At 58.5% G+C, this 27,938-nt stretch overlaps 1 protein-coding gene across 2 annotated transcripts in view; it reads left to right on the top strand.

Moving 5' to 3' along the window:
• The window catches only part of SLX9 (SLX9 ribosome biogenesis factor), a 29,217-nt gene extending 1,990 nt beyond the window's left edge, over positions 1-27,227 (top strand). Inside the window, exons 2-6 of one of the 2 annotated variants that reach the window (XM_030835597.3) lie at positions 2,988-3,096; positions 12,649-12,717; positions 20,241-20,376; positions 25,199-25,267; positions 26,297-27,227. In XM_030835597.3, coding sequence (XP_030691457.1) covers positions 2,988-3,096; positions 12,649-12,717; positions 20,241-20,376; positions 25,199-25,267; positions 26,297-26,420 — 507 coding nt within the window. In that variant the 3' untranslated portion in view covers positions 26,421-27,227. The remainder of the gene's footprint in view (positions 1-2,987; positions 3,097-12,648; positions 12,718-20,240; positions 20,377-25,198; positions 25,268-26,296) is intronic. The other variant, XM_030835598.3, reaches the window with a different exon arrangement.
• The last annotated feature ends 711 nt before the right edge of the window (positions 27,228-27,938 follow it).

The following is a 27,938-nucleotide window of genomic DNA, read 5'->3' as shown; positions in this document are numbered from 1 at the left end:
CATTGTTTTGATTTGCATTTCCCAAAGGGCTAATGAATAATGTTGAGGATTTTTTTCATGGGCTTGTTGCCTGTATATCTTTGGAGAAATGTCTATTAAAGTCCTTTGCCCATTTAAAAATTATGTTGTCTTTTTGTTGAATTGTCAGAGTTCTTTATATATTCTAGATAGTAAGCCCTTATCAGATATATATGGTTTGCACATGTTTTTTTCACTTCTATGGGTTGTCTTTTTACTTTCTTGATATTGTCCTTGGAAGCACAAAGTTTTTACTTTTGATGAGGTCCAGTTTGTCTTGTTTTCTCTTGTTGCTTGTGCTTTTGGTGTTGTGAAAAGTCAAGGTTTAGTTGAAAAGCTCAGGGGAGTCTGAGCAGAGTTTGGTCATGGAGAGACTTTTTGTCAGTGGGTGTCCTTTGCTGGTTGACATGGGGCTCACGATGTACATCAGTATTTACATCTTAATTCAAGTGAAAGAGAATCTTCACTACTGTTTAACTCTATTCCCTCTTATCCCCTTGTGCTGTTATTGTTATGTATGCAAGCTGGTATCATTTGCTTTCAGCCTAAAAAACTTTATTAATATTTCTTATAAGGCAGGTCTACTAGCAAGAGATTCTCTCAGCTTTAGTTTATCTGGGACTGTCTATTTTACCTTCATCTTTGAAGGATAGTTTTGCTGGATATAAAATTCTTGGTTGACTATAGTCTTTCACCACTTTTATGTTATCCCACTGCCTTCTGGCCTCCATTGCTTCTCATGAGAAGTCAGCTGTTAATCTTATTGAGGTTCCCTTGTATGTGATGAGTCATTTTTTGCTGCTTTCAAGATTTTCTCTTTGCCTTTAAACGTTTTGACTATGATGTGTCTTGGTTTAGATCTCTGTGCTTGTTCTGTTTGGAGTTTGTTTATCCTACTTGAAATTCATTGAGTTTGGATGTATAGGTTAGAGTTTTCCATCAGCTTTGGCAAGTGTTCAGACATAATTTCTTCGAATACTTTTTCTGCCCTGTTCTGTGTCTCTTCTTCTGGTGCTTCCGTTACATGTACGTAGGTTGGCACGCTGAATGGTGCTCTGAGGCTCTATTTGTTCTTCTGCAAGGCTGTTGTGTAAGGTTATTTCTATTCATTTCTTTCTGTGAAGCTCTATTCTTTTTCCGTCTTTTCTTCATATGGTACAATTTCTATTGATCTTTCTTCATATTCACTGCTTGTTTTCCTCTGCCAGCTTAGATTTACTTTTGAATCTCTGTAGTGAAATTCTTCGTTTTGATTAATGTACTTTTTTACTCCAGAATTTTATTTACTTATATATATATATTATTAAAATATGTATTATAAAAAACGTATATATATTTTGTTACGGTATGCAGTAGGAGTTGAGAATCATTTTTTTCCCCATATAAATATCATTTTGTTTCCACATAATTTATTGGAGTTCTCCATTAAATTATCTTGGAACTTTTGTCAAAAATCAATTGACCATATGTGTGTGGGTCCATTTATGGACTCTAATATGTTCTGTTGATCTGTTTGTATATCCTTATGCCAGCGCCACACTGAATTGATTGCTGTAATTTTATTTTTTTTCTGTTTTTAAAAAATTGAGGTATAGTTGATGTACAATGTTATATAGGTTACAGGTGTACAGCATAGTGATTCACAATTTTTAAAGGCTGTATTCCATTTATAGTTACTATAAAACATGGGCTATATTCCGTGTTGTGCAGTATTTCCTGGTAGCATATTTAAGACTTCTGTTCTTGAATGGTTTCTGTCTCTTTCCTGACGTTCTCTGTTTGGTGAGATGTTGTCAGCATACTTTCCTGTGGTTCATTAGACAGGGTCTCTTATTCCTCAGCATATTTGCAGTGGCCGCTCTGAGGCTGTTGCCAGGTCCAACACGTGGGCCCCTCAGAAGCAGCTTCTGTTGCCTAGGTCTTGCTCCCCAGTTTCTTTGCACAGTCCCCGCTCTGTTGTTGTTGAAAACCGGATGTCTTAGGCAGCGCGTGGTGGCGCTGCGGGGGCTTGGTGCTGTGTACCTGGTAGTTACTTGCTCACGGGCCTGGCTCTGGGCTGCCGTGTGACTCAGGGTCCGCTCTCTGCCAGTGCGCGGCCTCCCATCTCCCTGCTCCTGTTTCTTGTCTTTATCTTTCAGCCTGGCAGCCTGGGTCAGCACAAGCCTCTTACTGGTCCGACTGTGCTTAAGCCCCCGTGGCCACAGAGATCTCTGCCCTTTACCGCTGGATACGTGTGTGTGGCTGGGAGGCTGCTCTCATAGTTCAGGGAGCTGACGTTTTGACCCGCCTTCACAGGGACTAGTGGCTTTGCCGTTCTCTCTGGCCATTCCTGAGCCAGTGCAGCCTTCCGCTCACACCACCTCCAGCCTGCCATGGCGCCGCTTCCTGGAAGCTGCCCCCGGGCCAGGGCGGCCTGCTGCCCGGCCAGTGTCTGCTCAGAGGTTGTGCCTATGCCCCCGTGTTATTGACGCCCCTTCCAAGGCCCCTGTCCTGGAGCTTGGACCCGAATGAGCCGGCCAGGCCTGGGAGACGGGGTCTGGGTTAGCACAGTGTGATGGGCAGGGTGACCTGGAGGATTTTGAAATCTTGATGTGGGATGAATGGGGCTGGGAGACAGTGAGATTGCTGAGATGGAACAGTGGCTGTGAAACGGGAGGGACAGTAGGAAGGTGGGAGGTTTGGGGGGAAACCTGGTTCCTCTCACAAGGGCTTCTTAGTGTTGAGGGTGTAATTCATAATCATTACTGATCCTGCATCTGGTCTCAAAGGGTCCCGCAACCAGGATCCAGGCCTGGGTGGTGAACTGAGGCTGCAGAAAGGATGTGGCTTGAGAGCTCTGGGGTCTGAGCTGGGGTGGCCTCGGGCTCCTCTCCAGCTCCCGCTCTGGAAAAGCCGGGGTCCGGCCCTCGCCGAGGGGTCTCTGAAGCCACTCTGAAGCAGGTCTTAGGTCTCCTCTGTTTCCATTTCAGGAGTGGGCCTTCATGAATGCCAGTGTGTTTGCCGGGACCACGATAGACCCCAGCGCCTTGGTGCAGAAGCTGGACGTGGACGCGAGGAGCAGCGCCTCCGTCAGGAGAGGTGAGAGCAGGCAGGACGGACCTCAGGGGTGGGCGCCAGGCCCGCTTCCACGTGCTCGCGGGCACGGGTCAGAGCAGACTGCAGGTGCACCTGTGCACTTCGAAGAGATTTGTTTTATTAGTGGAAAATTTTAAGGATGTACTAAGCAGAAGATGGTATAAGACAGTCCATGTGCCCATCCTCTGTTTTCAGCACACACAGTACTGGGTTATTTTGAAGCAAACAGCATTTCCCTCAAGAATTCTTTAGTAAGTATTTTTAAGAGCTCTTAGAAGAAAAGACGTAAACACGCCTACAAGGCCATTATCACACCTCAACAGATCAGTGGTAATTCCTTATTTCAGGTAAACGAAGTAAAAGAGTCTCCCATCCTCGTGCTTGCCTCAGTCAGAACCAGGTGGGAACAAGGGTGCGTGGCAGCCCCCGCTCCCCTTTTCCTTCACGTGCTCATCACGTGGGGGAGGTCTCCTTTCCTCCTGCACCTCCCCTGCTTGGGGCTTTGTGGTGTTCCTAGCTCCAGCGTCCCGTCTGGGCTGCTCCTGGAGGAGAGGAGCGGCTCTCCTGCCCTGGGTGGCCACACCGCCACCGCTTCCTGGAGAGAAGCTTCATGCCGCACACGTGAGCTGCACGTTTACAGATGAGCCGTTGAGAACAGAAGCGTCTGTAGCCCTGTGGGGAGCACCCTGGCCTCCGGGGCAGGGCTTCTAGGGTTTCCATCTAAGTTTGTAAACAGCTGTTGCGGTTGTAAGCTGTAGTTATCTTACAGGTATGGCTTACATCAGGCATCTCTCATGAGGTCATGTTGTTTGCATCACTGCTTTGGATTTTTTTTTATTTCACTGGGGAGATTATTGGAATCTCCTTGCCATTCCTTGTATGTTGAAGCTGTAGGGAGGGAAACCTTCTCCCCTCTACCTTCCTAGGTTCTTGGCTAGGACCCTGCAAGTTAGACTAACAGAGAGAGAGTAACAAGAGAAAAACAAACTACTGCTGTGTGCAGGTCACATCACATGGGAGAAACCTCAGTGATGAGTAACTCCAAGTGGTGATGAGGACTTGGGGCTCTGTAGCATCTTAGCGAAGAGCAGTGATGCTGTGGGCTTCCGAGGGCAAAGTTCGGGGGGTGGTGAATACATAGAGGAAGGTTCACGCAGGCCCATGTGGCGCCGGCTCTGGTGTCCTCGTGGCCATGAGACTTCCTCGGAAGAGGGGATGTGTGGTGGCCCTCATTTCAGAATTTTCTGTTTTCGGTCAGATAGGGCAGTTCTGGATGGCTTCTTTCTGCACCTGCGGATTCTGTTCGCCCCCAGCCCGCAGTGATGCTGGCACCCAGAGTGGTGTGTGTGGGCGCCGCATTCCCAGCCCTCAGGCTCGCCTGCTGTTTCTGGGGATGGCTCCGCGGAGCACATTGCTGGTCTGGCTGCGTGACCTGCCTGAGTGCTTTCCCATGGCGGGTGCCGCAGGGACTTGCCGTCGTCTGGGCGGGCAGGGTGTGCCTGGGGGGGCCGGAGCCATGGCCTCTCAGGTCCCTTTGGGGACCCACATGATCAAACAACTTTCTGTGTGTTCGTTGGTCCTCTTACGGTTTGTGTACCGGGCAGTTTTGATGGCTTTTCTAGCCAGCACCAGCATCCCTGGGGTCCCATCCCAGACCTGCGGAACCTTGTTTTCACACCCCCTCCAGGGGTCTCTGATGCTGCCAGGTTCAGGACACTGGCCCAGGGCCTAGTGGGTCCTGCCTCGCGGCTGCAGGAGCATAGAAGCCCCCATCTCCTCTCGGTCCTGAGCTGTGATGGGCTGTCATCCAGATCTCCTGATCAGCCCTTGCGGTCCTGATCTGCGGGACTGTCTCAGTGTGCGGCAGGCAGACCTCAGTTACCCCTGAGCCTTCGTGCTAAATCTGAGGGGTTTTACAAAATTCCAGGCCGCCTCCCACAGCATTGGCTGCCCGGAGAGCATGGCCAACCAGAAAGAGCAGACGTCACTTCTCATCAGAGGGGGCACTTAAAATCTGGGTGGTGTGGCCTGAAAAGCACAGGGTGTGGAGGGGGACAGGGAGAGGAGGAAGGAAGGGTTTATTTTCTTTTCTGAGGTGGTCTGTGGGCTGTGACCAGGAGAGAGAGCAGCTCAGGAAAAGGCTCATCAAAGCCCGCAGAAAGCAGTCTCTCTGCAGCCAGAAAGGTGTTTTGTTTTATTTTTATTAAGGATGTCAGAGTGTCATAATATACAGAAAATTAAAGAAGATTTACAGAAGGAGAGGGCCCGGGCTCCGGGGCGCAGAGCGCTGGCTGCTGTGAGCTCTGCGGCCTTGCGGCTGGCAGAGTCCCCAGGGACTGGAGGAAGTGCGTGGGCCATGGTGGTTGTGGGGCGTGTGCTCTGGAGCCGCAGCTGGGGGCTTGGGCGGGGCACTTGGCTCTCTGGCCCCTGGCTGCTCACCTGTAACGGGGTGATACTGGTCCTTGCGTCCTCAGTGCCGCCTGCTTTGGGGTTCAGATGAGTCAGTAAACGTGGAAAGTGGGGAACGGCACCTGGGCCTGGCTTCCGTAAGTGCCCGGTGATGCTGGAGGAGTAATCGGCCACGTGTCCCGTTGAGCGAGGCCCTCTGCTGGCTGAGGCGCCCTGGTTCCCGGTGGCAGGTGTCTTTCACCATACCCACGCCGCCCTCTCCAGCTGCTCTTGCGTTTTGGGGTTCCTCAGACCTGCCTCCTGATTGGCCAGTGCCCTGGATCTCTTGGGCTATGGGCCTTGTGACTCCCCCGGGTTTGAGCTGGGACCGGTGGCCCGGGGCAGAGGCAGGTCATGTGGAAAGTGGCATCCGGTGACTCGGCTCTGCTCAGTGACCTGCTGGGCCGTGAGGGCGAGGGCGCTGTCTGCCTGGATGAGCACGTCCTTGCCCTGGGCTGAGGCGCAAATAGCACTGCTCCCCGCGTCCCTGGCCACTGTGCCTGTGTGGTCCATGTGGTCCCAGAGGAGCCTGGTTGTGGGTCTCCCCCGCTCCCCGCCCCGGGGTGGACGCATGTCTGCTGGACTCCCCTCCCAGTGCAGACCGGCGCTCACACCCTGCCCTGCAGCCTGGATGCAGTGGGGCCTGGTCGACCCCGGGGGGGGGGGGGGCGGCAGGAGGGTGGGGCTTGCTGGTGGCATCTCTTTAGCTTCCTCCGGGAGCCTTTGGGACCAGGTCTGCCCCCCAGTTTTCCTTCTGATTCCAGGCAGGGGCTCTGAGTTTCCTGTGGGGGGACCACTGGGCTCTGCAGTGATGGGCCTCCCCGCCCCCCACCAGCAGCAGAACTCAGCTTCGCCCTGAGCCTTGCCCACAGGTCTGCACCTGCAAGGGAGCAGTCTCAGCTCCTCCGCATCCGGACTGGAGGGCAGGTGGAGGGCGGGGCGGCCCCCCCCCCACCCCGGGCTCCCGCATCCTGCCCCGCACAGAGCACCGCCCTCCAGTTCTGTGTTCTCTGTGCTGTGGTGCTGCGGGAAACAAGCCCACTCCGTGCTCAGGTAAAGCACCTGCGCTGTTGCCAGTCGTTTGCCTGTACCCTGGGCTGGGCAGTCCTGGCCCCTGGACTCAAACGGGGACGTGAGTGGGTGGAGGACGGGCTTGGTTAGGGACACAGGAGCAGAAGGACAGGAGGGAGGACGTGGCAGTGGCAGCGCGTCTGCGGGGGCTCTGGGTGGAAGAGGTTGGGGAGGAGACCGTGGTGAGTGGACAAGCAGGCCTCGAGGCCCCAGTGGAGGGACTTGGCCTTGGGGTCACCCGCCTTCATGTCCTGTGGGCTGCGCTGCTGAGACGCCCCCTTCCCCCACCCAGGCAGAGAGCTCTGCCCTGACCTTCCCTTTCCCTGCGGCCTGAGCTTCCCCCCGTTGGCCAACCGCTGCGGTTTCCTCCGGAACTCGGTTTCCTCCGACGCAGGTGCTCAGCAGAGGGCAGCAGAGCTGCGTCCCTGCGTCTCCAGGCTGAGCCCAGACCTGGAGCGGGTCCTGCCTGGAGGAGGAGAGGAGGCTTGGGAGGGCCGACCTTGGGGTGCAGGCGGACCGAGCGCTTCCCAGAGGCTGTCTTTAGGGTCTTCTGATGCAGCTCCCCATTGAGGGACTTGCCCCGCCTTTCAAGTCAGGTCTGTGATGCCAGGGCTGTGACCCCAGGGCTGTGACGCCAGGGCTATGGTGCCAGGGCTGTGATGCCAGGGCTGTGACAGAATAATCCACTTCGAGCTTTACTAAGCTTTACTCATGTCCATCCGGCCCGAGTGTAGCAGGAACAGGAAGGTCAAGGCCTGGAGGGAGCTGCTGCTCCGTGGAGACCCACTTTGGCCATGGGTGGTTCACTCTCCCCTTGGCCTCCCTGGCCTCTTGAGGCCACTGAGGGGAGTCCTGGAGGTCTCCGGTGGGCAGCGGCATTTGCGGGTCTGGGGGCTGGAGGATGCCTTCCTGGTCTTGGCCGTGGTGCGTGGTGCCCGCCGTCCTCTGTGGCCGCAGGCTCTGAGCACCCCGCGTGCTGCCCGGGCGCTTGCTTCCTGACCGTGGGGGGAGGCCCTGGGAGGGGTGCCCACTGTCTCCAGGGCCACCTTGACTAGCGGGGCCTGAGCTCTGTGTGCTCGACCAGAGGATGGAAGGCATGCATGGGCCCCTGCTCTGGGCCTGCTGGCAGCTGGGGGACAGGAAGGGCCCCACTGCTGGGCTCTTCTCACTTTGCTCTGTCTGCGTTGAGCCCGTTCTTTTGGACAGACGGAAGCAGGGAAGGGCACAGAGGAGCCTGCCTGCTGGGTTTGGAGAGCGCAGGGTTGGGGCCCTCGGGCCGCTCCTCCTGCTTGCAGGACCGGTGTTTCCCAGCGCCTTCTTCCCAGCTCTGGACGGGCTCTCGGCTGGTGGGAAGTGCAGGGGATTTGGCCGCAGCGTGGCCTTGTGAGGAGACGTGTGTGGATGGGCCCAAGGTGCCGAGGAGCTGGGTGCACAGCGACCCCAGTGTCCCGCAGCGTGCCCTGCACCCCAGTTCTTGTGCTGTTTTGTTGCAGGGCCCAGCAGGAAGGGCAGGTCAGAGTCGTGGGGGTGGAGGTGGACGGTCACTCGGCTTATGGCGCACAGCACAGGACACAGGTGGTCAGAGAGGAGAGGTGCCGGACCACTGCCGGAGTCTTCGGGCAGGAGGCGGCATCTTAGCCGGCAGCAGGTCCCCGCGGCTGAGCAGGGGGGCCTCGGGCAGCGCCTCTGGAACAGCTCTCGGTAGCGTGGAGTCGGTTCCAGTTGCTGGGCTCAGGGGTCTCTTCAAGGAACAGCGTTTGTCCCAGGAAGGGGGTCTAGCTTTATCAGTTGTTTCTTCCGTTTCAGTGACGTATGTGCCCCGTCAAACTTCTCATCTAAGGTAATGCTCTCAGTTCATCACTAAGACGCTCGCGGTCCTGCAGCGGACGTTTCAGAACCGCTGACACGGAGGTCCACATTGGCCACTGTGGCTCCATTTTGAACCATCTAACGTGTCTTCACAGCTCACGTGTGTGTCACACGGGATGAGTAGGAATTATAACACAAAAGAAATCACATCATAGCACTCGCCCTCCGCCCGCTGCCCCACTTCCCATGCTGGGCTGAACAGTGAGAACCCCCATGCCCGTCCCACCAGTGCCAGTGCAGGGGTGGCTGAATTCTTTTTTGGGGGGGGGTACGTGGGCCCCTCACCGCCGCGGCCCCTCCCGCTGTGGAGCACAGGACCCGGACGCGCAGGCCCAGCGGCCATGGCCCACGGGGGCAGCCGCTCCGCGGCATGTGGGATCTTCCCAGACAGGGGCACGAACCTGCGTGCCCTGCATCGGCAGGCGGACTCTCAACCACTGCGCCACCAGGAAGTCTGGGGTGGCTGAATTCTTGCGTCGGGGGAGGCCAGGTGGCCTTAGGAGGTGTCTTTGTGGGCAAAAGCGAAGTCCACGTAGTGTGGTGAACGTTTGCTAAGTGCCCATGCCCGCTGGGATATTGGGCTCAGGGTGGGCGATGGGAGTGGCCCAGCAGCCCCCTGTGTCCCTGCCAGTGGCTGGAGCGTCCCTTCGGACAAGGGGTCTCCCTGCCCAGCTCCAGGGCCTCTCTCGGCGCTTCCCTCTCGGAGCCTCAGCCTGGGCCTCTGCTCCCGGTGTTACCATCCCCCCTCTGTGGCACCCCAGTGGCCTGGCTGTAGAGTGGGGTGTGGTCCTCCTCCCACTGACAGGTGGGACCTTGGGCCCTCAGTCCCGCAGAGTAGCTGCCTGGCCCACCCTGGTGGTCCCCCTTCATTCTTCTGAGGGCAGACACGAGTGAACACTGGCCCGCCTGAGTCTACCCTGGGCACTGGCCAGCGACAGCATGACAGGTGGGGCCTGTACCCTGCCGTGACTCACACTGACCCTCAGAGCTGTGACACGGTAGGTGTGTTGTGTACCCCTGCCCCAGCTGTGCTGTGCTGCTGGCGTTCGGGTCATGGGTGCAGGAGGCCTCAGGTGGGCCAGGGTCCAGACCCTGGGAGCGCTTGCGTGCGGCGCTGGCAGGGCGGGCGCTCTACTGGCCTGTGCTCCGCGGTAGCTCTGGGCTCCTGTGTGAGCTCCTGGCTCCACGGCAGCTGAGCCAGTGCCTGGGTGGATGCCGAGTCGTCCACACTGAATGGCCACGGGGCCCCTCCTTGCAGCGCAGCGCGCCGCTGGCGGAAACTTGGAAGTTAGGGACCAGCCTCCTGCTAACATTACTTCTGTAAAATACAACATTTCATAGTTGAAAAAGCAGGATGTGCACGTTGTAGAAGAGAGAGAAGCGACATTACAAGTGAAAGCTCTTCCGGTGTCCGCACGTGGACTGTGTGTCTGTGACCCATCCCGGTGCGCAGGTGCTCCCTGACCTGGGGGCGCTGATGCCGCCCGGGAAGGGGCCGCAGGCTGCTCCTTGTCTAGACAGGCCCCCTCACGTGGGCAGCTCAGCGAAGCTGGGGCCCCGCTGGGGGGACGTTGGCCCGCTGTTAGCCCTGGTTGTCTCCCACGAGGTGCACGGAGTGCCTCTGTCCTGTGCTCCACACACTGGCCAGGAGGCCCTCCTGGCCACTAGGAGGGACAGAGGCCCCCCCGAGCCGCCTGCGTGGGGGTGGCGATTTCTGGAGCTGTGTTCTCAGGTCGGTGAGGCCAGGCCTGGTCACCGGCAGGTGCTCCTCCCCTGTCACCAGGTGGGGTGGCCTGAGCACCTGCTCTGTCCTCTCCTCTCCTGCCATTCCAGAACCTTCCTCTGAGTGGGGACACTGGTCTTTGGCCTGTCCCGGGCTGAGTCCGAGGGGGCTTGGTGCTGGGATGGAGAGAAGTGATACGCAGGCTTCAGGAGGGAGCGGACGGGACAGGCTCGACGTGGTGCCGCTTCCTCCTTGGTGCTGGCCAGCGTCCCCCTGAGTGTCCCCCGTCCAGCCTGGATGGCCCGTTCTCACGGGGTGTGTCTGTAATCGAGCGGGACCCATTGGGGCCTTGGGGGGGTGGGCAGACCCCTCTCGCACATCCTCTGCCGTAGCTCCTTTCTGAAGTGCCCAGGTAATAGTACCTTGAGCGTATTTCCTGAGTTTTTCAGGTACTAAAAACCACCACTAAGTGGAAGAAATTAACTACTTGATGACCCTGAGCACGTAGCCCCCAGACCTCCTGGTGCCACATGTTAACCAGCCTGTTACCTCACCATCAACCAGTCAGAGAGCTGTGCACGAGCTGATCACGTCCCCTGCCACGCGCCTCTGTCACGGGGCCTTTAAGAATGCTTTGCTGAAGCCTTTCAGGCAGTTTGGGGTCTTTTGAGCACAAACCACCCGTCTCCTTGCTTGGCCCAGCAAAACACTTTTCTCTGCTCCAAGCTCTGACGTTTCAGTTGTTTGGCCTCCCTGTGTGTCGGGCGCTTGCACTCGGTGCATGGCAGCATGTCCGCAGGCGGGACCCTTCCACAGGGCTGGCTCAGACACCTGGGGACTCACCTGTGCCTGCTGTCCCAGAGTCCGGAGGGTGGGCGCTGGCCCATCTGGGGTTGGCTTGAAGTGCCAGGGTCGGTGGGTGCGGTCAGGACACTCGAGGGCTCTTCACAGGGCCCTCTCTCCTGTGAGTCTGAAAACTTCCATTAAAGCCACTGTGGAGCCAGGCCCTCCTCCTTTGGCTGGACATCCGTGTCCTTCCACAGCCCTGGAGATGTCCAGAGACAGGATAGAGCACCGCCCCGGGCAGCCGTGCTGCCCTCACGCAGCCCCGACCGCAGCCCTGGGGACGTGGTGGCCCTGCCCAGATACCGCCGCCTTCTTAAGGCTGGTCCGCCTGGCGCCTCACTGTCCCATTGAAGGGCTTTGCCAGCCTTGGGGGTTGGGCTCGTTGGGCGTTTGGAGCCTCCAGATGCCCTCGGGGTCCCTGGTGGGATGCTGAGGTGAGCAGACCTGAGGTGCCCTGGCCCCGCAGTGCCCGTTCCCTCTTGTTCCCTCCCGTGCCCCTGGGGGCAGCGTCTGTTGGCCGCCCTGGGCCGGAGGCTCCCCGGTACTCGGGCTTGCAGCCTCCGCGAGACTGAAGCTTCCCCAGTTCCCTGGGCCTCACAGGGTCAGCGTGCCGGGTCCCATTTCCTGGGCTGCTGGGCAGGGGTCCTGGGTGGCGCGGGGAGGGTCCCGACCTGCGTGCCAGCCTGCCGCTCGTTCAGATGCCGCATGCGCTTACGGTTCTGTCAGTCTCTGCGGGTCGTAGGCTCTTTATTCTTTTGAAATTATTTCAGAATCAGGAGCAAGGCAGAGAGGACTTCTCCCTGGATCTCTGAGGGCGTGTGCGAGGCCCCCTTGTGAGGCGCCTCTGCTGCCTCCTGCCGCTGCTGCCCTTGCTAAGGCTCCTGCCCCAGACATGCTGCCCTCACCCCACTGGCGGTTGGGCCCCGCGCCAGCCCGGGGACATCCCCTCCCTCACCCACAGTCCCACGGCCGCTGACGCCTGCAGGGCGCCTGCCATGCAGCCCCTCCCTCCCGTCACCCTCCTGCACGCCCGCCCGCATCCCGCCGACCTGGCACAGGGTGACTGACGGCCCTGCGCCTCCCCTTCCTGCTGGGCTGAGAGGTCGGGGTGAGTGGGGAGGAAAGCAGGCCAGCTCCAGGCACGGCCGCAGCGTGTGGGATCTGACTCTTGGGAAAGGGGTTAGATCCCCGTGGGAGTCACGGGTTACGGGCGTTTACAGGGGATCCTGAACTGACAAGTCCAGCTGACCAGGGGCGCCGCCCTGACGGAGCTCGTCTCTGCGCTGTTTCTCCTTAGACGCCATGGGTGTGTTGTACCAGCTCGGGAATCTGCGGGACAGTCGGATCCTGTACAGAATGCGCCCCGGGTGGAACGTGGCCTGGGCTTAAGCCGCGTTACCTCTGGGGAAACCAGCTAAGGCTCAGTGAGCGGGGCAGCCTGGAGTCGCTCTGCCTGGTGTGCTGCGGCCCTGCCTGGGGGGCCTGGTGTCCCGCAGCCGGGGCCAGGCGTGGTGGCCGGGCACCCTGAATAGCTACACCTGTGTGCACACCTTGGGCTCCTGGCTTTGTCCTGCTCACCCTGTGTTCTCTGTCCGCAGGTGCCAAGACCAAGGCTGTTTTGCCCAAGAAGGAGAAGCTGAAGCTGAGGCGCGAGAGGTGGCTGCAGAGTAAGCTCCCCCGTCCCTGGTGGGGCCCTGTCCCTGGTGGGGCCCTGTCCCTGGTGGGGCCTTGTCCCTGGTGGGGCCCTGTCCCTGGCGGGGCCTTATCCCTGGTGGGGACCTGTCCCTGGCGGGGCCCTGTCCCTGGCGGGGCCTTGTCCCTGGCGGGGCCCTGTCCCTGGCGGGGCCCTGTCCCTGGCGGGGGCCTTATCCCTGGCGGGGCCCTGTCCCTGGCGGGGCCCTGTCCCTGGTGGGGCCTTATCCCTGGTGGGGCCTTGTCCCTGGTGGGGCCCTGTCCCTGGTGGGGCCCTGTCCCTGGCGGGGCCTTATCCCTGGCGGGGCCTTATCCCTGGTGGGGCCTTATCCCTGGCGGGGTCTTATCCCTGGCGGGGTCCTGTCCCTGGCGGGGCCTTATCCCTGGTGGGGCCTTGTCCCTGGTGGGCCTGTCCCTGGCGGGGCCTTATCCCTGGCCTTATCCCTGGCGGGGTCTTATCCCTGGCGGGGTCCTGTCCCTGGCGGGGCCTTATCCCTGGTGGGGCCTTGTCCCTGGTGGGCCTTATCCCTGGTGGGGCCCTGTCCCTGGCGGGGCCCTGTCCCTGGCGGGGCCTTATCCCTGGTCGGCCTTATCCCTGGTGGGGCCTTGTCCCTGGTGGGGCCCTGTCCCTGGTGGGGCCTTGTCCCGGGCTGGCTCGGAGCCCGCTTTGGGTGGTCTGGGGCCCTGGAGGAGGGGGCCTGCGATGTGACAAGTAGGCGGCCCCGTGGGGGGAGGGGCTGGCCCTGTCACCTGTACAAGTGTCCATAAGGTCTTGCCTCAACCCCGACCTCCCCCACCGGGAACGTCGCAGGAAGCTGCTTCTCCCGTGGAAAGCATTGCAAAGGGAGTGCGTGCGGGTCGGGTGTTTTATGATACCTACGAAATTTCCCACTTTCTGGTTCTGCGTGTGTCCCTCCAGGCCCTCTTCCGGGCGTGTGACAGTACAGGGTCCCCAGCAGAGGCGGCTCTTCACCCACCTGGTGGGGTCGGGGACCCCGGGCCTCCGCTCTGCGGGGGTTGGTGGCTCCCTCCTTTCCGAGCACCTGTCTGTGGGGTGGATTTCTTCTTATTAATTTTGCTTGGAAAAGATACTTATATTTCTTGATGCTGAATATCTGCTGAGTTTTTCTGAAGATTTTCTTGTGAAGATTGTTTTGAAATTTTTTTCTTACAGTTGTCTTTTTAGTGTTTTGTTGACTTTTAAAATTAATTTGAAATGGTTTTTTCTTTATGTTCTCACACAGAACATGATTTGCATTATTTTTTAAATTTATTTATTTATTTATTTTGCGGTACGCGGGCCTCTCACTGTTGTGGCCTCTCCCGTTGCTGAGCACAGGCTCCAGACGTGCAGGCTCAGTGGCCATGGCTCACGGGCCTAGCCGCTCCGCGGCATGTGGGATCTTCCCGGACCGGGGCACGAACCCATGTCCCCTGCATCGGCAGGCGGGCTCTCAACCACTGCGCCACCAGGGAAGCCCTCTGCATTATTTTTTCCTTGATGGTTTTAAAGAAACTGTATGCTTTTAATTTTTTAGAGAAATTTATCAGTTTCTTCCACAATTGTTGATTTTAAGTTTTCTTTCACATTTTGGATGTTTCTTAAGGAAATGATTCATTCATCCATCTTCTTTTTCACAGTCCCTAGCATGGAGTTGTGCAAAATATTCTTTGTAAAATGGATTTGGAAAAGTTAATAGGCCGGGAGCACTGGGGCCCTGAACGTTCCTGGGCTACAATTTTTTTTTTTTCGCGGTACGCAGGCCTCTCACTGTTGTGGCCTCTCCTGTTGTGGAGCACAGGCTCCGGACGCGCAGGCTCAGTGGCCATGGCTCACAGGCCCAGCTGCTCCGCGGCATGTGGGATCTTCCCGGACCAGGGCATGAACCCATGTCCCCCGTATCGGCAGGTGGACTCTCAACCACTGCGCCACCAGGGAAGCCCATGGGCTACAATTTTTTGAAGACGTTTAAGTTTTCTTCCACGATGGTTGGTCTTTTTCTAACCACTTAAGTTAATCTTGGTCACTCATTTTCCTATAAAAACATCTAATCTAATCAGATTTCAACATTTATTAGCAGAGTTGTTGGCTTCTTATTATTTAATATCCTGTTTATCATTCTTTATTTGTATCCCCTTCTCTAATTTCTGGTTAATTTTGTCTCTTCCATGCCAAGAGTTCTTGTATTTAGTTGTCACTTCTACTCTTCTGTTTTCCAAATTGTTAGTTTCTATTGTTTTAGTACCCCATTCTTGGTTTCTTTAGGTTTGTTTTAGTGGCGTATTTATTTTTGTATGTTTTGTTTAGGAATGGAAGGCTGTATGTCAGCCTTTGAATATAGCTTTAGCTACATCTCCGAAGTTGATTTTACTTAGCATTTCATTACGAAAAGTTTCGTACGGAAAAGTAGGAAGAATTTTACAGTGGGCGTCCTTATGCCCACCATCCACGTTTTACAGTGAGCACCTCACTTCTTTATCACATGTCTGTTCATCTGTCTATCCAAACACCAACCCATGTTTTAGCTACGTGTTCCAAAGTCAATTACAGACTTCAGCACGCTTTCTCCCAAAGAATTCCACTGGAGTTCAATATTTGCTTATGGTTCTTTTTAGTTTTTATTTTGAGGTAAAGTTTACACGCAGTGAAATGCAAATCTTAAGTGTGCTGTTCAGTGATTTATGACAAATGCCTACACCTGTACAACCAGAATCCCTTTCAAGGTGCAGACCATCACCATCACCCAGAAATGCCTCGCGCCCCTCCCCAGTCCCGACTGCCCCCGAGGTAGCCGCCATCTGGTCTTTTTCAGGTCAGAGTTTAGGTTTTACTGCTCTGGACATCGTACAAAAGGAGTCATGTAGGATGTGCTCTTTCTGTGTCTGGGTTCTTCTGCTCAGCTTGGCATTGGGCTCGTCCGTGCTTCGTGTAGCCGTAGTCTGCACCCTTCTGTTGCTGAGAAGTGTTTCTTTATGTGGACGTACCGTTTGGTGTCCACTTTCCTATGGATGGACACCTGGTCTGTTTTCTCTTTTTAGCTGTTGTGAATGAGGCTGCTATGCACATTCTCTACAAGTCTTTTTGTGGACATATGTTTTCATTTCTCTTGGGTAAATACTTGGAATGGAATGCTGGGTCATAGGGCAGGTGTATGTTTAGTTTTATAAGCAACCGCCAGACGTCTCTCTGCTGTGGCTGTACGTTTACGCCCCCAGCAACGTGGGAGAGTTGTGGCTGCTCCGCGGCTGTGCCGGCACGTCTGTGCCTGCAGTCCTAGCTGCTGAGCGTGAGGTGCCCGTTGTCATGGTGGATGGGCATTTTCACGTGCTGCTGCCCATTGGGGCGCCCTCTGAGGCCCAGGGTCTGTTTCACGAGGCTCTTGCTGGGCTCTTTATTGGTGAGCTCAAGGAGTTCCTCCGTCCTGGAGACCAGTCTTGTCAGGTGTGTTTTGCAAATAATTTTCTCCCAGACTGGGACTTGCCTATTTAATTTCTTAACAGTTTTTTTTTTAATGAACAGAAGTTTAATTTTGAGGAGGCTGATTTGTCTTTTTTCCTTACGGGGCTAGTGTGCGTCTTGTTTAAGAAAATGGCCCAGTCCCAAGTCAGGCGGATAAATCCTACTCTTCTAAAAACTTTGCGGTTTTGGCTTTTTCGTTTAGGTTTGTAATCCATCTTGAATTAATGTTTGTCTGTGGTGTGAAGTCCTGGTTCAGGTTCTTCTTTTTTTTTTTTTTTTTTTTTCCAGTTCCAGCACAATTTGTTGTAAAGACTTTTCTTTCCTCATCAGTTTTGTGTCTTTGTGAAAAGTCAGATAGCCTCTCAGTACCAGGCTGTCTCAATTGTGCAGCTGTGAAGCAGGTCTTGGCGTCAGATAAGGGAAGTCCCAGGTCCTCTGTTTCAAGACTGCTTTGGGTGGTCCAGGTTCATAGCCTTTCCATATGAATTTTATCACAGGCTTGTCAATGTCTTGAACGTCACCACCACCAACACAACCTATGATAGCAATGACAGGGATTGCTCTGAGTCTATAGGTCAGTTCAGGAGAATGGCCATTTTAACAGTATTGGGTCTTCATCCATGAGCGTGGTGTCTCCCCTTTTATTTACGTTCTCCTTAGTTTCTGTCGTCAGTGTTCGTGGTTCTCAGGGCAGAGGTCTTAGGTTTGTGGGGTTTGGATAAGCTCATTGCTGTTTGACAGTTTTTGAAGCTGTTATAAATGAAATTCACAAAAGCTTCATTTTCCGGTTTTCTGCTATTTATTATATTATTAATTAATTACTTACGAATGATTATTAATCTTGAATCCTGTGGCCTTGCTAAAATTGTGTTAGTTCTGGTAGTTATCCTGGAGATTCCTTAGAATTTTCTGCATAAATGATCATGCTACTAAAATAGAGACAGTTTTACAACTTTCTTTTCAAACTCTGTTTTACGTCGTCTTCTCATCGTACTGCAGTGGCCGGAACCTTTGCAGTGTTGCTAGAAGGGGTGAGAATTGGTCCCAGTCTCCACGGGCTGAGGACTGGGCCGTGGTCAGTGTCCTGTGAGCCAGCGTTGCTCAGGGTCAGTAACCCCAGGCCGTGACGGTGCATAAGGCTAGTGGTCCTCATGCAAGCTCTGTTTCGGGCCCTGTTTATAGGGAACTTCCCTTCGGTTTCTTACAGGTTAGCAGATGTGGGCCAGGAAGCGAGGAGAAAATGGCCAGGATGGCTGGGCCTTCAGGGATCTGGCCTGCCCTCCTGGGCAGCACGCAGAAACACAGGTTTCCGCCCATAAGAATCCCCACACGTGTTCAGCATCCCACACGCCAGTGACATTGTCTCATTTGTAGTATTCAGTTCTTGCATAGGTAATTTTTAGGAGTAGCGGGAGGGAGGGACCGCCCCCCACTTTACCCAGGATGGCTGGTCGTAAAGCCTGCTCTTCGAGTTCCCACCTCCCTGACGCCTCCTTGCCGGAATTTCCCTCGTTTCATAATTTGCTCTAATATCCAGTAGGCCAGCTCTCTTGTTTCTCGTTCTTTTTCAAAAATGTTTTGGCTATTCTTACACATTTAGTGTTTTTAAAAAATAAGGTTTGGGATTAGATCCCAGGTTCAGTTACAGGCCCTGTTGGAGTTGGAGCTGCGTCAGACCTGAGGCCGGTGTGGGAGCTGCGCTCGCGCCCTCCCTGGGCTCGGAGCCGCCCGGCCAGGTTGGCGGGGGTGTCCGCCATCCCTTCTGTGGCCTGCTTCATCAGAGAGTCTGCCTGATGTACACAAGATGTGGAATTTCTGGTAGATGATCTCTCTCAAATTAAGGAAGTTCCTTCTGTTCTTGGTTTCACTGTAACCTTTACCCTGAGTGGACAGTGAATTCTGTCAGACTCTTCGGGCGCTTCTGTGGTGACTGTAGTCTCTCCCTTTGAAGCAGCAACTGCAGCGGCCACCCGGCACGTGTCCCCGTGCTGTGCTGTCCTTGTGCGTGCTTCGGATGCGTCCTAGGTGGACCCCGCGCGCTTTGAACCTAAAAGACTCTGGCTCTGACTTGCTGGCGTTCGCCTCCGTCCTCCTGTGAGCTGGGCCTGCTTTGCCTGGTCCCCCAGCTTGGGCGCCGGGCCGGCACCCTGTCCCTTCCCCTGCCTGAACCCCCCCGACTCCCCGCTACTGCCTCGGCCCTCCTGGGAGCCAGGGCTCTGGGAAGAGTCACCCGGCTTGATGAGGTACTGAGTAGATGGTTTATCCTGTCAGCATGGAGAGTACTGAATTGTCACCCTATACATCCTAACATCCCTGGCATGGAGGGGTGGCCCGGGGCCCAGGGCAGGAGGACCCGGGAGGACGGGCGGTCTTCGTCCCCAGAGCTCAGCTCTTTGGGGTGAGTTGAGGGTCCCCTGGACTCTCCCAGTCTGGGTGCAACTGGGGGGGGGTGTGTCCCTGACTTGGCTTGTCCGGGTGCCTTTCCGAGCTTCTCTGGGCGGCGCGGGCCTTCAAGGGTGGACTCCGAGCTTGGGGACGAGCTGCTCCTGCCAGGCCTCCCACGCACCTTGTTTCCAGAAAGTGTTCTCTTTTGGAAATGCCTGTTAAGGGTCGCTACACATCCCTCACTTCTCATACACCTCCTGGGGCTTGGGTGGACCGAGGCCAAGCCGAGTGCACGCGTGTTCTTTGTACTAATAATCGGTGGGCTGTCCTGAGTCTGTCCTCACTCGTGGGGCCCCCGTCCAGGTCCCCGTCCTCCTGGCCTGCCCCGTGCCTGGTGTCATCACCGCCCTTCTGGGTGCCGTGCCCGCCTCCATCGCCTCCTGCACCTGCCCCGAGGGGTGGCCGGGCGGCCACAGCGCCTGAAGGACTGGCTGCAGACTCGCAGCCCCTCGGGAGGGAGACGCCCCGCGCCGGGCCACCTGGGCCGTGGCTGGCGCTTCTCTGCTGGCGTCTCCAGGCCTCTGTCGGCTGGGCTGTGCGTCTGTCGGCTGCTTGTCAGGAAGGTGCTCTCAGTTCCCTTTTTAGATGTGATTCAGAGTCTGCAGCCTGGCTATTTATAGCCCGATAAACCTCGTGCAGTTGGGAGGCAGGAGAGCCTCTCAGGCTCCAGTCTGATTGTCCCAAATCTATCACATCAGAGCCTCGTTTCCAAGCTTTTTAGTAGCAGAGCCTTTTTTTTTTTTTTTTTTTAAGGAATCTAACGCAGAACAATCAGCAAATCAATTGTCGCAGATTCAGGCAGTTTCCCTGGAGCAAGGTCTGCACGCAGTGCAGTGAGCTGGTGTTTGCCACGAGCCACACTGGGGAAATCATGCCTTTGAGTACGTGTTTTATTAGCAATTTTGAAATACATACATTTTAAAATGAAAGTCAGATCCTGAGGCCACGTCCCCGTCCAGGCCCTGCCGAACCCCTTCTCTGTAGAGGCCGCAGCCCTGCCGGCCGGCACAGCCTCACCCCGGTGGCTCGTCCGTGCCCTGCCCTCTGCTCGGCACCCTGGGCCCCCGGGCCGCGCCGCCCCTCCCCAGGGTCTGTCCCAGTGCCCAGGCCCCTCTTCCCAGGCCCCCCGACCAGTGCAGGAGCCCCTCGAGGCCCCGCGGTGCGTGTTTCCTCGCTTTGGACCTGGCCACTCGCACCCTGTGCCTTGTTGGGGACCCTCCTGCCTGCTGACGTCTCCCGTGGGGACCTCTTTTTCCCTCCTGGGCGTGTCCCCAGGAGGCACAAGGGAAGCAGAGCGGGAGGGGCCGGCTGCTCTGCCTGTGCGGCCCCTCCCTCCGCCCGCCCCGCTCCCGCAGCTGGCGGCCTTCCCAGGGGCCGCTCCCCGCCTGAGCCCATCTCCTCATCAGCCTGTAATTCGACAGCCACCTCTGGGATTAAGGGCAGCAGACCGCTGGCAGCCAGCCCGCCCCCCGGGGTCCAGACCGAGCTCGGGCTCTGTGGGCTGGGAGTCGGGACCCTCTGTCGCTGAGGGCGGCGGCCGGGCGCTTGTCCTCCTGGGTCCCCTCTCGCTGACGCCTTATCCCCCTTCCTCAGAGATCGAAGCCACACGGCTGGCGGAGCAGGAGCGCAAGGCAGAGCAGAGGCGCAGGGCCACGGTGGTGGTAGGGGACCTGCAGCCCCTGCGAGACGCCCTGCCCGAGCTGCTGGAGCTGCAGATGGGTGGCCAGCGGTGAGTGTCCTGGCCACGGGGCCGCCGCCTTGTCCAGGGCGGGAGGACGAGCAGGTGGGTGGCTGGGCTGGGCACTGACCCCGGAGAGGCCCGTCTTGACTTGGACACCCTTGTCCCAGGCCCAGCCGTGAGCCAGGGGCCCTGGGGCCTCCTCGGGGGCGGGAGCCCGGTGGCACGTGGGCAGCACTGTTGCTCTCCCGCCGCGTGGCCAGAGCCGCTCAGCCGGGCCGCCGCCGGGCTCCGTGCTCTCCTGCTTGTCTCCCGGCAGCCGCAGCTGCTGCCTTTGCTGCCTCCCTCCCAGGACCTGCCGTCCTCTTGGGGCCCTTCCTGCCTCCCTGAGTCCTGTGTGCTTTAGGAGAGCACGTCCCTCTGCTGTGCCCGGGCTGCCGTTTGCGAGCAAGGGTGAGGCCGCCTGGCCTGGCTGGGAGGCGCCAGCGCAGGTGTGACCACGACCTCAGCTTTAGGACAAACGGGCAGCAATTGGAGGGCCTTTCTGTTCTGTCACAGTTGCTGGACCACCGTCGTTTACTGTGTTGTCTCTCATTTTGCCTTTTTGAAATAATTCTTTCTCCTACCGAATTCCCCTCTGAGGAGGAAGGATCCGGGGTTGGCAGGGGACACGCCCAGGGCCCCTTGGCTGCAGAGCCAGATGGTTGGTCCAGGCCGGTTCCAGGATGGAATCGCCCAGAACATCAGGTCCAGACAAGGAGTGGCCACCAGAGCTGAGATTTGGCGACAGAACCAGAACCCAAAATGCACATTCCATTCCTGGTTCTTGAACAAAAATGTGACCCGGTCAAGCATCCTCTCTCTCCCTGCTTTTAGTTTTCTCATCTGAAAAATGTGCTCGGGGCTCCCCGAGGGGAGAGAGCTGTGTAAACACCGCGGCCAGCAGCCCGAGGAGGGCTGCGTGGGGCTGCGAGGGCCCAGCTGCTCTCCCAGCCCCAGCCTCCGGTCGACCGGGGTCACCGTTTCCCCGTCTAGTGCCTCTTGGCACTGGGGAGCTGTTCGTTTAAGTAAACATTATTTTAGGGCAGTTTGAATGTAAATAGAAAAATGACGGAGATAACACGGACAGTTCCAGTGCGACTTGCACGCGGCTTCCTTTCTGTGACGTCTTACATCAGCGTGTGCGTTTGTCACAATTAAGGAACCAACACTGATTTATAAATAATAAGCTTAAAATAATAATTGACTAAAAGCTCACAGTTTATTCACACTTCCTCAGTTTTCCTTGGTGTTCTTCTGCTGTCCCAGGACTGCATCCAGGACCCCACATGGCATGTAGTCATTGTGTCCCCTCAGAGCTCCTCTGGGCTGTGACAGTCTCTCAGACCTTCTTGTCTTTTTTTTTTTAAATAAATAAATAAATTTATTTATTTATGGCCGTGTTGGGTCTTGCTGTGCGGGCTTTCTCTAGCTGCGGTGCGTGGGCTTCTTATTGCGGTGGCTTCCCTTGTTGTGGAGCACGGGCTCTAGGCATATGGGCTTCAGTAGTTGTAGCACGTGGGCTCAGTAGTTGCGGTGCACTGGCTTAGTTGCTCCACGGCATGTGGGATCTTCCCACAGCAGGGCTCGAACCCATGTCCCCCGCATTGGCAGGCGGATTCTTAACCACTGTGCCACATGGGAAGTCCCAACCTTCTTGTCTTTAATGACCTTGACAGTTTTGAGGACCAGTCAGGCATTTTTCAGGATGTCCCTCAGTGAAGACCACAGAGGGGAAGGGCCCATCTCATCACGTCCCCTCCGGGGTGCGTGCTGTCACGTAACCCGCACCGTGGATGCTGACCTTGGTCACCTGGCGCAGGTGTGTCTGTCAGGTCTCTCCGCTGTGCATCTGCTCCCCCCTTCCCCACTGTCCTCTGGAAGGAGGTCACCGTGCACACCCCGCACCCAAGGAGGCGGGACGCTCCCCTCCCCTCCCCGAGGACGGAGTGTCTGCAGAACCACGTGGATTCTCCCGCAGAGCAGATTCCCTCTTCCCCCGTTTCCTTATCAATCACTCATTTACGTCCCTTTGGACCCGTGGGTATTTATTTTATACTTCGGGCCATGATCCAATACGACTTTGTTCTGTTGCTGAACCGGCTCCAGCTCTGGTCCCTGGCAGCTCCGTCGGTTGGCTCCGCTGTCCCCCCGACACACCCATCCGCGGAGGCTGTTGTGTTTTGTTTCCGAGCACTTTCCTCCCTCTCTGGCACGAGGTGCTCCAGGCTCATCCCGGGCATTTCCTGCTCCTGTCCGAGAGTCGGCGTTTCTCCAGGGAGCCCGGCTCCCTTCCGTTGGAAGTGGTGTGAGAAACCAAGGTCTGGGCGCTGGTGTGCCGACTGCGGCTGCGGTGTGCTTCTTCTAGGCCCTCTCAGCTGACAGCAGGGACATACGTGTGTGTCCTGACCCAGGTGTGTTCCTGTGAAATTCGGGGAACAGTCTGAGTCCATCCTCACTTCTCATGCCGACCACAAGTCTGGGGTCCCCAAGATCACTCTTAGGTTTGATGATTCTCACAAAGGCCACTACACTCAGTTACAGTTTATTACGGAGAAGGAATACAGGTTAAAATCAGCAGGGGAGGAGACCGTGGGAGGGCCCGGGAGTGTTCCAGCCTTCCCTCCCTGTGCGGGCAGCACAGAGGTCTTGCCCAGGACGTGCAGGGACCCCCACCTGTCGCCACCCCTGGGGGGGCATGGGCGAGCAGGCCGGCATTGTTTGCCTGTGGTCCCTTCACTCCATTCCTGTGGCCTTCTGGCCAAGTGACACCTGGCTGGGAGCCCCCAGCCCCATTCACAAGGTTGGGGTCCCCATGTCTTCAACCCTCAGTCTTTCAGCTCCTAGAGCAGACCCAGCCCTGGGATGTTTGCTGCACAAAGTATTTGGCCTCTTCTGTGTCTTCACAAGGGCAGGGTTTCCTGGAGCTGAGAGAAGGCGGTGCCCTTCAGGGCAGCTCACGCCAGGGGTGCCTGTTACAAGCAGCAGGTTACACGAATGGCCCAGCTGACAGGTGACTTCAGGACGTGCCCCCAGGCATCCGAGTTGGGTGGAATGTGTTGGGGGCAGCCTTGTGCCTGGGAACCCAGATCCCGAGTGCAAGGCCTCCGTCCCCAGTTGCCATCTGGGACACCCTGACTGAGGCCCTGGGCTGCTCCCAGCCTGTCCCAAACCTGGGTGGCCCTGCAGGGTGGTGGGGGGAGAGTCCGAGGCTCTGAGTGGGCCCAGCGGGTCCAGGTGTTCCCCACACTCCGGGTGGGCGCTGCCCAGCACGCACGGGGCACCAAGGCCCCCTGGAGAGCCCGTGGGGCCCCTGAGGCCAGAGCCAGTGAGTGGGCAGTGCCGCTGCCAATGGGCCGGGCTCATCAGGGAAGATTAGACTCCCCAGGACGTCGGTCCTCCGCGGCCCGAAGGTCGTAGCGGACGAAGGTGGAGGGCCTCACGCGTGGAGCCTGGACCTGACGTCAGCAGGGCTCACTCGGCCCCTGGGACCTCCGGGGTTCGTCCGCTGGTATTGGTTTTAGGCCCCCGTCCCCTTGGGCTGGGTGTGATACATGGGCTCCTTCACGTCGGAGGGGGAGGGGCAGGGAGTGGCACAAGAGCCTCAAAGCTGGGAGCCACCTGGGCGCACCTGGGTGCTCAGTGCCGGCCGAAGAGAGCCTGTCAGGAACGCACTGGCCTGTCCTACAGTTGGGGAAACAGGCTTCGAGGTGGGGCAGCTTCCCTGAGGTTCCTCCCAGGGCAACCAGGGCTGGGGTCCTCTTCCAGCCCAGGCACCTCTGTGGACACTTGGGCGGCGGGCAGTGTGCTCCGAGCTGCAGTTGGTCCTGGAAGGAAGGTCTCTACCCCTGTCCACCCAACTCGGCCGTGCGGCCAGAGCCAGGCCTGGCCGCCGTAAGAGAGCTGGGGCCCTCCCCGGGGGGACTTCAGAGCGGGCGGGCAGGACCGGGGCCGGCGTCGGGTGTGAAAGCCCTTGCCCGGGTCGCTGGGGTGAGTGCTGGGGGTCAGTTCCTTTCAAGCCCGCGGCCTCGGGGAATCCACCCCGCCTGCATCTGTTCACAGTGGAAAATACCACTGGGGAGGGTCCTGCCTCCCCGTGAGTGGCCTGACAGGCCCTGGGCGTGCCCTGAGGCTCGGGTGAGGGTCCTGCCCTTCCTTGCCCCCCAACCGTGCCCCCACTGCACTGTGCTTGGCCGCACCTGGCCCCTGGCCCCGAGGGAACTCCTGGGTGTGTGTTCACACCTTGGTGCCCTCGGCCGTGGGAAGCCTTTTTACCTTGTGCTAGACGGGGGTGGAGGCCCAAGGCCGCCTGATGCCCCAGCGCGTGGCTGCCTCCTGGGCGTGCTGGCTGGGGGAAGGGAGCCCGGGCCCACCGGATCGGCAAGGGTGGGGCCTCCCGGGAGCTCTGGGTGGTCGGTGGGGGACTGCTTCCGGGTGGACACAGAGAGTGTCAGCGGTCGGACGAACAGGGCCGCAGTGTCCTGGGACCGAGGCTGGCCTGGAGTGGGACGGAGCGCCCCCAGAGCGGCCGGGCCCCGGGGAGCGGAGACAGGAAACGCCTTTCATTCATAACTTACGAAGAAACTTGAACACACGATGAGGGCTCCCGGTCTGGAGGCTAAATTTAGGTGTCGACCCAGGATTTCCTGGTTTTCTGGGCCCTCCCGCCCCTGCCGGGTCCCTCCTGCCGTGTGGCGCTGTGCGGCCGCACGTGCCCCCAGGCCCCCAGGGAGGAGAGCCCTGTGTGCACCATGGACCGTGGCCTGAGTCAGGTGCTCTGCCAGAGGTTCCCGGTGGGCGCGTGCTCTCCTGACTGTCTTCTCTGTGTCCCCAGCAGAGCGGCCATCAGGCCCCGGGCAGCCCAGCTGAGCCGGATGAGCGCAGCGCAGAGGTTCCAGCTCCTGTGAGTACGGCCCCGCCTCTGCACAGCCCACCCCCGGGACTGTCAGGCGTCGGTCCGCGTCCCCTAACCCCGGTCCCTCGGGTGCTGGGGACAGCTCAGCCAGGGCCAGCTCTGGGCCCAGCCTGACTCCAGGGGCCAGGAAGCCCCTTCCCCCAGGGCAGTGAGGGGAGCAGCTGCTGGCTCTTGGGGGGCCGCTTCGGGCCCCAAAACCCAGGCCTCTTGCGTGTGTGGACATGTGGCCGGGCAGTCAGTCATCCGGTGGAGTCCAGAGCCTCCCCGTTGGCAGCAAGGAGAGCTGGGGCCCAGTGTGGTCTGGCCTTGCCCTTGGCCACACACCCGTGGGGGCCGAGCACGGCTGGGCCCCCCACCCCATCTTGCCCGCCCAGGGCCAGGGCCGTCCCCACCATGGTGCCACGACGGGCTCGTGTGGGCTTGTGCTGGAGCTGCTGCCCTGCGGTTCTGGCCAGGCCCCTGTGGCCATGCTGGGCTGTGGGCCCGTGCAGCTCCAGACGGGGGCCGGCTGGCTGTCGGGACAGGCACAGAGTGGCAGCCCCGCAGTGGACTCTGCTGTGGAGGGGCGGGCCCACTGCAGCATCCCCATCGCCATGGCCGCCGTGGGGCCCGGAGCTCCTGTGCCCGGTTCCTGCTGGAGGTGCCGCTTACGTGAGGCCTCGTGTGTGCAGGGCACCTGCCACCTGCTGCCTTTGATAGCCACTCCCCATCACAGTCGGGGATGAGGGGCCTTTGTGACCACGAGGAGGCCCCCGGCAGCCACTCCCGTCCTGCCCAAAGCCCCTGTTGGGCCTCAGACCCCCCTCGGCCCGCCCTCCCCGCCCAGACGCTCCAAGCAGAGCTTCCCAGCGCACAGCCTTCTTCACTCCCCACCCCTCATCCTGGTCCTGGACCACCCTTCGCCGGTGTCCCTGCGGGCTGGCCGAGCCGAGGCTGGTCCTGGGGGTGCTGACGGCTCATCCCCAGCCCCCCACTGCGGGCATGGGGTTTGCTGACCTCTGCTCTCCATTCTTTCAGTGAGGAGGAAAGGACGCGTTTTCGGGAGCTGCTGGCCAGCCCGGCCTACAGAGCCAGCCCCCTGCAGGCCATCGGGCGGCAGCTGGCCCAGCAGATGCGGCTGGAGGGCAGTGGGCAGTCCTGACGCAGCGCGGGGCGTGCCTGAGCTCCGGGGACGCCCACGAGGAGGTGCCCAGGGGGCCAACTCTGCCATTGTCGCCCTGCTCCACCAGCCCCTAAGCGACGGGGCTGCTGTCCTCGGCACAGGCGGGTCTACTGAAGTGAGACAGGCAGTTGACGTGGTAGTGTTGTGACTACCCATTTATTTTTGCAATAAAAAAGGTGCTGGAAGAATCCAGGATGTCCGTGGAGCTCGGTGCCGGCCACCCAGGAGATGGTGCGGCCACTCGGCGGGCATTCTTCACGCTTTTGTCTTGTCTGAGTTTGTCAACAGTGACTGCACGTTGTGTATTATTTTAAGAGAAAAACCTTCTAGCTTCCTGGTGCTCCAGTGGCTCCAGGCTGACCATGGCTGGGCGTGGCTCTGCCCCCTTCTCCAGATGCCCTCGGTCAGGGCCCCCAACCTCTGCCCGGACGCCAGGAGCTTCCCCTCCGCTGTGCTGGGGGGGGTGGGGGGAGGGAGGACGGGGGCGCGGTGCCAGACTTGTGCCGCTGTCCTCCGCGGCGGACTCGGGCCTCGCCCGGAAAGTGGCCTGAGAAGTTGCGAGCGTGTGGGGACGCCGCCTCCCCGACATCAGGGAGGCGCAGGTGGGTGGTGAAGGCAGGCGGGCGGGTGGGAGAGACCTCGCCAGCCTGGGAGCCTGCTGGCTGCGGTCTCGGAGCTGGGGGGACTTCCACGTTCACAGCCCTGTCTGTGGTTTTAATCTTTGCAGAATGAACTTGGACTATCTGGTAATAAAATTAAATGACAAACGGTTCCATGGTTTTTGTGTGCATTTTAAATGCACACAGCAGGAGAAGGCTCGCAGGGCTTGTGGGCCTGGGTTGTGGTTCCCGCCCGGCAGGGCCTTGGAGGGGCTCTGGGCCGGGCCCGTGGGAGGGAGTGGGGGGCTGGAGGAGGAGCCCCCGAGGGGCCGCGGGGGAGGCAGAGTGTCCGGACCAGGGGTGTCATCCGGCGGCCGGAGCAGCAGGTGCCAGGCTCAGGAAGCCAGAGGCTGTGCGGGAGGGTCGAGCACCGCCCTCTGGGGAAGCGGGGTGGGGCGGGGTCCCCAGGGAAGAGGTGACATTGGTACACACACAGCAGGGGGTGCCAGCTGCTTGCCTGGAGGCTGGGGGGCAGGATGGGAGCAGCTGGGAGAGGGGACTTGAGGCTGGGGGCAGCAGGGCCCTGGGAGAGGGAGGACGTGGGTGGTGGTGTTCTGGGTAGAGGGTCAGGGTCGCTCTGGGGCCCCCAGCAAATCCCTCCTCTGCCGCCGTGCTGGGCGGGGTTCAGGGCGGGCCAGGGGAGGAAGGGCCCAGCGGGTGGGAGGTGGAAGGCCTAGGAGCCCTGGGGACTGGAGGGTGGCTTGCGTGGGGGCCACGCCCTCGGACGTCGGGGTTATCAATAGAGGACCCTGCGCGTCTGCTCCTGGCTTTGTCCAGAGGGTCCCGCGTGGGGTTCCCCGTGGCCGCCCACCTGCACCGAGTCGTCGGCGGGCCCGAC

The sequence above is a fragment of the Globicephala melas genome, chromosome 4 (assembly GCF_963455315.2).
Source record: "Globicephala melas chromosome 4, mGloMel1.2, whole genome shotgun sequence".
In the NCBI taxonomy this organism is placed as follows: Eukaryota; Metazoa; Chordata; class Mammalia; order Artiodactyla; family Delphinidae; genus Globicephala; species Globicephala melas.
This window is presented reverse-complemented; position numbering and strand designations above follow the sequence as displayed.